The sequence below is a fragment of the Ptychodera flava genome, chromosome 10 (genome assembly GCF_041260155.1).
Source record: "Ptychodera flava strain L36383 chromosome 10, AS_Pfla_20210202, whole genome shotgun sequence".
NCBI classification, from domain to species: Eukaryota; Metazoa; Hemichordata; class Enteropneusta; family Ptychoderidae; genus Ptychodera; species Ptychodera flava.
The window spans coordinates 3,417,570-3,427,593 of NC_091937.1; the positions used below are offsets into that span (position 1 = coordinate 3,417,570).

At 37.9% G+C, this 10,024-nt stretch overlaps 1 protein-coding gene across 2 annotated transcripts in view; it reads left to right on the forward strand.

Annotated features, from left to right (window-relative positions):
* The window catches only part of LOC139141810 (uncharacterized), a 23,019-nt gene extending 15,132 nt beyond the window's left edge, over window positions 1-7,887 (forward strand). For both annotated transcript variants that reach the window (XM_070711474.1, XM_070711475.1), the window contains 2 exons: window positions 287-347; window positions 1,757-7,887. In XM_070711474.1, coding sequence (XP_070567575.1) covers window positions 324-347; window positions 1,757-5,461 — 3,729 coding nt within the window. In that variant the 5' untranslated portion in view covers window positions 287-323 and the 3' untranslated portion in view covers window positions 5,462-7,887. The remainder of the gene's footprint in view (window positions 1-286; window positions 348-1,756) is intronic.
* Window positions 7,888-10,024: the final 2,137 nt, after the last annotated feature.

The following is a 10,024-nucleotide window of genomic DNA, read 5'->3' on the forward strand; positions in this document are numbered from 1 at the left end:
ACTGCTATGGTATCAGATTATACAGTAAAGGTTTGGCAGTTTGATCAACTTGTCATCCTAGACACTTGAAACAATATGCAGACCAGCCAAAACCCAATGCCCACTGCTTCCGAGCAAGAGAGAGCAATCGAGTTACGAATTTTCAAGTCTACTGACAGTTTCAATGGGCTTGTCCCTACGTTTACCATGGATAAACAACATATCTTACATTGTTACCGTTACTGTATTAAGGTAGCTTCGTAACACTCTATCCACATGTAAATTTATCCTTGTTTTTTATATGCAGGTTCTAGGGTATAAACAGGAGTAGATCATCAGGAAACATGGCAGAACAAGCTTCAAAAACTGTAAGTACATGGTAAATGATTTAGAAGTCTAAAAAAGGAATCGGAGGATTATTGATACGGTGTACGCGTTTGACTACACATTTTACAGCAGACGCAAGAAGCAGTGGGGTAAGAAACTCCCACTTTTCCTTGAATATCCCTCGCCACATTCCTTCTTTCTTATGAAAACAGCGACAAGCTTCGATATGCGTTTCACTTTATACTCACTCAGTTTTCTCTGTGTTTACACTCAAAACACATTTGCTGATTACAATCTCTGCGATTTCTTGTGTTTTTCCTATAAACGCTAGGGAACTAAGTCAGTCCATAGTAAAGTACATATCAAAGCTGATCGCTGTTTTCATAGGAAAGAAGGAATGATGCGAAGGATACTGATAGGGAAAGTGGGAGATTCTTACCCCACTGCTTCTTGCGTCCGCTGTAACATTAGTAATTAAATTGCCGCACAATGTTTGAAAAGGATAAATCACAAAGAATGTCGAGAGTGAAATGAAGAAGCTTTTTGCTGGGTAAATGACAACTTTACCTCTTGATTCGTAGCCCCTTAAATTATAAACTGGCCCCTTATCACATTCGATGACATTGCCATTTATAAAATTCAATTTACATCTGCAGACTACATATTGATATTCAGCTTCCGCAGTTTTAATGTTTGATTTAAGCCATATGCTCTCGGATGGCTATGTGAGCAGTTTTAACAAAATGACAATAAAATTTACAATACAGTTTGGTACAAGCATGTTGAGACAAAAAAGTGACATAAGCATCCAAAGCTAACCCCATTTTAACAAAAATGATAGGGAAACTTCAATCACCTTGTCGAACGACGGTCACCATTATGACTGAACATTCATTTCTGGATAAGAATAAACACTTGAGTTTCTTATATATTAAAAATTTAAATGCTGAGCTCTATTTTGTAAAACTCATTTTAACTTTTTTTAAAAATCCGTTACTGTTTTCTTCTTAGTAGCACCCCCTCCGCTAAAGAGTACTGACTTCCATCCATCAGAAATCCTCTTGTATTAACACCTTCACAAATACCAAGATGACTGATCTACTTTAGATGATAATAATAATAATAATAATAATAATAATAATAATAATAATAATAATAATAATAATATAACAAATAAAAATAATATAAAAAATAAAAATAATAAAGTCATAAAAATAATCATTTATCGTTGCTATTTTTTGTTATTGTTGTTGTTATTAGTACTATTGTTATGATTATTATTATTATACATCTAAAGGTGTTTGTGAATGAAACTTGGCAATCAATGTCATACTTTTCTTAGTGATGACAAAGTGTTGTTATTATGATCAGATAAGTTTTTTTTTAGGAAGCTTAATGGTTAACTGCACTTTACGTCTTTCTGTAATATCATTCAATGTCTTCTTTTCAGACTGACAAAGACCCATTAGCAGCTAGGACCTACTTAGTAAAACACTTAGACCCCAAAAAGCGCACAAAATCTTACGATCAAGATGCCTGGATTGACAATGGCCACACTATAACAATTATACAAGGAAAAGATGGACATAAAGAATCGAAAGGTCAACTGTTCGTCAATCATGAGCATATTCACCCAGAAAACTGGCAGTGGATCAACAAACCAAATGAATTGGTATGGGAACAACGTAAGGGTTCACTGAATACAGCAGGTCATATAGGCTTCTCTCATGATGCAACTACAGGTTCAGGTTCAATGTATGTTGCAAGTGAATCAGAGAGGAGTCCTGTATTACTCGATTACCAACACCCAACTTATTCATTTGACCTATCTAAAAACGCTGGTGCCTATGTTACCAAGGAAGGTAACCTTACTCTGAAGTGGGACACATCATCCAAAGAATGGGAAAATGCTACGTGGGATGATGATGTTATGACCTTCAAATATTGGCTTGAAAAGGGTGGTAAAATTGGTGACCAGCAATTGTGGCAGACAGCAATAGTTTTTAATGACAACAAGCTTCAACAAACATGGGATGTTCAGCCTCGAGGTCCTGGTGGTTCTGGTGCAGCTAACTCTCAAATTGACAGCTCTGGCCAGTTTCTATTTGATTTAAATCCTGGATATACTCCACCAGTAGATAGCTTCCCTCTCAAAATGGTCTTTAATTTCGATCAATTGGCTCAAAATATTGAGGGAGGGGCGATGCTGTGTCATGAACGCTCTGTGAAAGGGGACGTGTATGCTTTGAAAGGAAAGGTCCAGAATCATCTAATTGCTGGGACATATCAACTAACTCATCAGTCATCTTCCGTTCCAACAAACCTTTCTACCCATAGACAGAAGCTGGTTATTGATGGCAATACAGTAGAGAAGTCTGGTGTCTCTGGCAACAAACTCTGGTGGCAAGATTTGTCACCAGATCATGCTAAGAAATCAAATCTACCCACAACAGGCTTTGTTCAGTTTTCTGCAGATGGCAATTCTGTCACTAAGTCCAGCTTCAAAGCTGATGGATATCGATCTTTTGCTGTACTTACAAATTCCAGTTCTGATCTCAATATCCAGGGCCTCCTTAATATGAATCCTTACGGATCAGATTCAGATGGAAATACCGTTGACATGGTTCAACAATCTGCCATGGAAGGCTTCTATAAAATTATTCAATATTACATGCCCTCAGATTATTTGCATAACTTCATCGCAGCTGAACCACCAGACCTTGGTGACATCGAAGATATCGCCAGGAATAGCAGTGAAAATGGGCCTTGGTACACTACATTATCTGTACCATATCTTGTAAATGCATTAAAGCAGTCAAATAATGATAGCGTGAAATATTTGAATGCACGAAGAGCACAAGCAGTAATGAAAGAAGCCATAAGCAATGCAAAGGTCTACAAGAATCAAGCAGCAAGCCTCTATTCCCACGAGTGGCAAAAGAAATTTCCTCTGATGTCACAGTATATTATTGATCAAGCTCAGAATACTGAGGAGCAGCATAATGCAATCACGGAAGATTCGAAAAAATGGATTGCAGACATACAAGAAGGCATAGAAGAAACAACAATCGAAGACGAGAAAAAGCAGTTGCAGCAAATGGTGGATCTTGCCCAAAATATCCGCGACAAAGGGTTACAGGGCCAATATTGGTCGTACATACTATTTCGGTATTTGTCCTCCCCTGCATACTTGAGTATGCTTCAAATGCAACTACTCGATGGAAATACCTCTCAAGCATTAACACTTACTATCCAACGTTACTCGAGTGTGTTAAGTATTCTTGACTCTTCTGGTTTCTTCATGGAGCAGTTTCTGCAAGTCATGCAGATTTATCAGCTCACTGCTCTGTTACCATCAATGCTTGATGTAGGCAACAATTTTGAAGAGACCACCTTCTTTATGGAATTGATTACACAGGCCTTTATTAAAAAATATGTCGACAGTACAGATCCTCAAATGCAAAAGTATGCTAAGGAGGTACAAGATGAATTAAACACACACAAATTACAGGAATATTTTGAGATTCTAAATGAGGTTGCAGGAGTGGTTGGCTCTAATAGTTGGCAAAACCTGAATGAAAAATTTCAAAGCCAATGCGTTAAAAAATTTGGGGCAGGTTTTACCAAAGCAGCTAACATGGTTATGATTAGCGCAGCTGCATCTACTATCTTTCTAATGGGCAAAGGAGTCGTCAAATGGGATGACATGACCACTTCTGAAAAGGCAGATTTTGTTGTTGGCTGCATAGATATTGTAACACTCTTTTTAAGGAAGGGAATTCAAGCAAGGGTTGTTTTTCAAGCAACTGACAGCACATGGCAAGCTTTCAAAGTTTTGTTTGGTGCAGACATGCGGCTTCAGACAGAACAGATCAATTCCATCTTTGGTCGATGGATAGCAGAACAAACTGGCGCTAGAATGCCAAACGAAATTGAAATGTTAACAAGACAAGAACGAATGGCTACTTTTGAATATCAGTATCCCCGTGTTTGTAAGATGTTTGGAAGAAATTTGGAGGAATTCATGGCTACCCGCTTTGCAGCATTCATGTCAGTCGTCGGTATTGGCCTTGCTGTTCTTGGTCTTGCAGATTCGGAAGACCAAGTAAGTGAAGCTATGAATTCCCTTTTTCTAATAGCCTCTGTTCTAGACATGGTTTCTGCTGCTGCTGGTTGGGCATTGTCTTCAGGCATCGCAACTGTTGGAGGATTGTCTATCGCTTCAATAGCTAGTCTTGCCAGCGCCCTATCTATATTTGCTGCATTTGCTGGAATTGTCATCATGATGGTTATTATGTTCACACATAAAGATCCACCTGACCCAATCGATCAGTTCGTTAAGAGTGACGATGTCAAAAAAGGGGGATATTATATGGAGCACTGCACAGCCATTGATTACTTCCAAGTCATAACTGATGAGAGTGGGAAAGCTCGGTCTATAGGCATTGCAATGAATCCTAGTGACACAAATCTCTATCTAACAGTCAATCCAGATGGTTCTCTGTCTACTGGTGTGTTATCTCATGCATACAGTACAGTGTTAAGTACCTCCACAGATTACAAAGGCCAGTCCATTTTCTTGACCAAGGTCTGGGGAAAAGATAACAAGCCAAGCATTCTCACCCTCACTCTTGATGATACAAAACAACTGAGTATGAAAGGTACTATAGATGATTCTAAGAAGCAGACCCAACAACGATGGAAAGCAACTTGTACTGGCAATGTAAAAGAAGATGACAAACAACATCTTGAGAGTGCATCTTTTACCATTGAAAATGTATATTGGCCTGGTGTCTATCTTACTTATCAAGGTACATCAATCGTAACAGGTGAAACACAACAGGTGTGGAACCTTAGCATGCAGGGTATGAAACCTGAAATGCTCACATTCCCTAACATCATCTTGTCAACGTATGATAAAGATAGATCTTTCTCCCCTTATCTTGGTCAGGTAGGAACCATTAGTGGAAGCTCGTGGTCAGTTGAACCTGCACTCCCTGATTTCCTTAAGTTCGATGATTCCAACGGTACCATCACACAAAAGGCTGGCCTAGCACCACCTACATTCCCTAAACAGCACTATACCATCACTGTTAAGAACGACTTTGGTAACACTAGTGCTGGGTTTGATATCCAGGTGATATCAACTGGTTAATAGATAGAAACTGTGTAAGATTGATTGATATCATATATGATATCCATATATCTTTTATTCACAAATTTGACTTTGTAGGTTAATGGAGTCTTTTTCAGTATTATGCTTTCTCGTCTTCCATCTCCCTTATTTTGCGGTTGACTTCTTGCCATAGTATCTGATCAACAACTTGTGGATGTCGCATAATGAATCCCATTAAGGAAACGGGTATACACTTGGCCAGCTAGATAAACCACAAGATTGTTTTGGACATCTCTGTACTTTTTGTATATTTAATAGATTGTTTTGCAGTCATCAACAAATTTACGAGTCAATATCCACTTCTTGAAATATAGATTTAACAATTAGGAGCTATACTTCTACAAAAAATGTTTCCTTTACGAAAGGCAGTGTAATATTCAGTCTTTTAAACATCAGTAGACTTATGTACATTATATGAATCTCACGATCGTCTCCCGGATGTCATCCAAATAGCTACTATTGGACAAAATTGATACCTCTTTGTCATTTATCACATAATCACAATGAGTTACGTCAAAATGTGGCAAAAATGAAGCAAATACACTAGATATCAGTTCTCGGGTCTGGATGTTGTAAAATTGTCGATGCTTGTTAACAGTAAGGGACTACAATTTCCACAAACATGCCAGTACTGCATTTTGTTAAATCAATCTATTATCATGTCATTGTTAATCAACGACTCTTTATGTTTTTGTATGTACATGTATTTCTTTAGGTACAACATTTTGATAAACTACTTTCGCAGCATACATTCCTTGTGAGGAGAGTGTGAAAAAAATTTGTAAAAGCACAGTTTCATTTGTGTCATCAAAACAGATTGTCTCCTCAACAAAGAACATGCAAATATTCCTGATATTGGTAGTAAACTCAAAAACATGTATATTGAGCTTCTAACATATAAAATTGTCCTCAAGGAGAAATCTTCTGACTCTATAAACAAATTTGTACAAGCTGATTCTCTTAAAATTAAGATTTCGCCATCCTAATTTCCTGCTTATATTTTAAAAGTGTTAATAATCAACTTTAAGATGACACAATGAAAGACAAATTGAAGACATTTTATACATTGATGCGAAAATCTGTGCTGACTGTTCTTTATTCGATAAGATCTTTAAGAAGCAACGAGAAAGAAATATGTGTTTGACAAGTAATAAATCCCAAATAGCACTAAACTAATATCCGAGAATAACCTTTGACCCAAACAGGCATGTCGATACCAACAGAGTCTTAAAACTCCACAAGAAGTCAATAATACATTTAAATTTTATCCTTATTGGTCATAATCGGACTTGGATTCTTATTACATGTAATCGTATACCTTTCATATTTACATGTAACTTAGTATAGTGTTTGTGATATGTATTTTTCAATTTTTAATATCTTTTACAATTTTGTAATCTTGATGGCTTTGTGACAGTATATATCATTGAGATTGTTTTCATAATTACTTTTCTGCCGATTGCCTGATCAAAACGTCACATCGTGTTTTCCATGGTTACAAATCGAGGAACCAAATATCTCTATTGATAAGGTAGAGGTATAATTTGCCCAGATTAAATCATTGTTTTTACATATGACAAACTAAACTGAATGTAAGTTATATCCACTTTATAGTGATCGTGCCATGCAATGTGATCTATCTCCACAGAAATGAAAGAAGTTGATGACAATTTCGGATGACAGGCACAAACCATCGAGTGTGTGTGTCTTTTTATCGAACATTAAAAGTTAAATAGAATATTTCTATATGTGTATTTTCCATATCTTTGCTTTTTTATTGACTGTAGGCAAATGCCTTTAATTTTGAAAGATGTTTAATGTCTTACAATTAGGCGATGTCACTGAAATAAGTCAGCAAAATATTCACATACCTTAATCGATGATTTGACGACAGGTGCGTGGTAACCTTATGTCATATCAATATAGGAACTCAATACCATTACTTCATCGGTGATTTTTATCAAGTTCGCCACAAACATTTAGATTGAAACACGAGCAAAATCAATCGTTAAGTTCCTCAAACGTTGTCTGCTAGAATCATATCGAAGTGATTTTAACTTACATTTCAGATTTTCGTGGTTTTTTTTGCAATTTGACGTTTTCTTGTGTAAGAAACGAAATATTTTACATTTTGATATTTCACACAGATAAATCAATTGCTTTTTTCATGGCAGAACTCTAAGGACATTAAGTATGTGCCTTTAAAGTAATCTTCACATATGTAATATGTTTATTTAACATTTTATTGGTCAAATATTATGTTTATCATGTTAAGGACATAGGTGTTAATCGACCATCCTTAAGTCATTGTTTTACTGCTTCTGAAAGAGTGAACTTCATGTAATTATTTTTTTCTATATATGCTAGTCTTTGTATGCCATTAAACTTTACTTTGAAGTGAAAAATACTTTTGCATGTGTCCTGAATGAATAGGTGTTTTGTGTGTGTTTACTCCAGTCTGGTTTAAAATAGACGATTTTCCATTAGATCTTTAAGTTTATCCTCAACTGTACTTTTAACAAAAAATGCGATAAACAACTTTCATTTCTACTCAGTCACAAGACAAAAAAATTTTGACCCCGCTGACCCTAACACATGCGCAAACTTATGGGTTGTTTTCTGAAATGACAGCCAGCAGAGAACCCCTAGGCCGAAAAAACCTACCCCAGTTGGAACCTACCCCCCCCCCCCAAACTTTATTTCGACCTGAAAGCAAATCCCGCGAGATTAGGAAAAACTGCTCAAAATCACGCTTGATTTCATGATTTATAATTTTATGATTTCATGAAATTTCATGATTTTATGAAATTTATTTCTCTTTCTTAAATTTTTCATTTTTTCCCCGAGACAAAAAACAAATTACCAAAAAATAAATTTCCGACCTACCATCCTATTTCTGAAGCCTTACAGGAAACGCGCAATTTTTTAAGCCTTACTACTGTCCATGGTGATAAGCCTTCTGGTGACTCAAAATGGAATTTTCAGGTTTGCTACATGTAATTCTCATATTTATCCTCTGTCGTTCGTTCGATGTTTGTAAGTGTGAGTTCGAAACTAGACTGATCCTTTGTAATTTTTTATCGGATACACCTGTCACCAAATTCGTCGTCCGACTTTCTAGTCCTTGGCAATTTTACTGGTGGGTATTGCCAAATCTTTACCAAGCACATTAGTCGCGATACTCGACAACATAGGCCTACATCCGTACTGTCAAGACTTGGTTTGACCACTCAGGAGCAGTACGATACTTTCTGAAGCTTCTATCAGCACGGCCGTCAACTGCCTCGGGGAAGATATTTTAATCCCCGTAGAACCGTTCCACTTTCCTACATCAATAGGCATTTCTGCCATTTAATTTTTGCTGACCCATTAAAAGGTAAATTTCGTTTAAAAAAGAAAATCAATCTAAATTGATGTTTGGCAGGTATAGATATTACTAGCCCTGCGTACAGGTCTGTGTGTTCTCGGCGTTATACGGCCTCCATCACAGCCCTGCAACGGTCTGAGCGGTCTTTGGAGATTACTGGGGTCTGTGGTCAGGATCTCCATGGGTAATCAAAATTGTCGAGTACTTTCTGTTTCAGAAAACGAGCTGTTTTGGACGTTAGGAGAAGTTAATCCATCTTTTCTGGGGTCGGTTAAGAGGTAAAGGTAGGCAGGGAAAGGATTTTGCCCCGACAGATCATAATTTCGGCCAAAACGACCGTTTTTTAGTTGCTGTCAGGATCCGGACCGCAGAGACCCCAGTTATCTGCATAGACCGTTACAGGGCTGTGGTAGAGGCCGTATAACGCCGGGAACACACAGACCTGTACGCAGGGCTAAGATATTACCATCTGCGGCAAATGTAGACGCAGAATAAAATCTGTAAATTGTTGTCTTGATTTACTTTTCAGACGGGAGATTGGTAGTACTACAGTGACATACTTGTCGGCTTCTGCCCGTTTATGACCATTGAAATTCACGCACTTTAGGTAGGGAAGATAGTCAGCTGTTTATCGGGCACTTGTTGCAAGCTGCCCGCTCAGAGCCATTCAATTTCCGCACGTACTTTAGCTATGGCAGATTGTCAATCCTTTTTCGGATAACGTTTTCGCAGACTACCAACTGACGGCCATTCAGCCGGCCATTTCAATCCACATTCTTTGGTACGGAATATGACGACCCTTTTCTGGGCATACCTGTGGTCTGCTGCCCGTTGACAGCGATTCCAATTGACGCACTTTTTGTACGGGGAATTTTCAACCACTTTGCCGGCACACCAGTCCCCGACAGCCAATTGAATGCAATTCCAATCATCGCACTTTAAGTACGACAAATTGGTCGCCCTTTAATTAGGGCATCTGTCGTCCAATCGCCGCCGTTCGACATTCAAATACCCGTACTTGTTGTACCGAAGATTGTTCAGTCTTTCCCGGACTGTTACCCTGCTCCCGCCGCCCTTTTCGGGGCACACCTGTGGTCTGCTGCCCGTTGACAGCAATACCAATCTACGCACTTTTTGTACGGGAAATGTTCAACTTCTTTCCAGGAATACCTGTC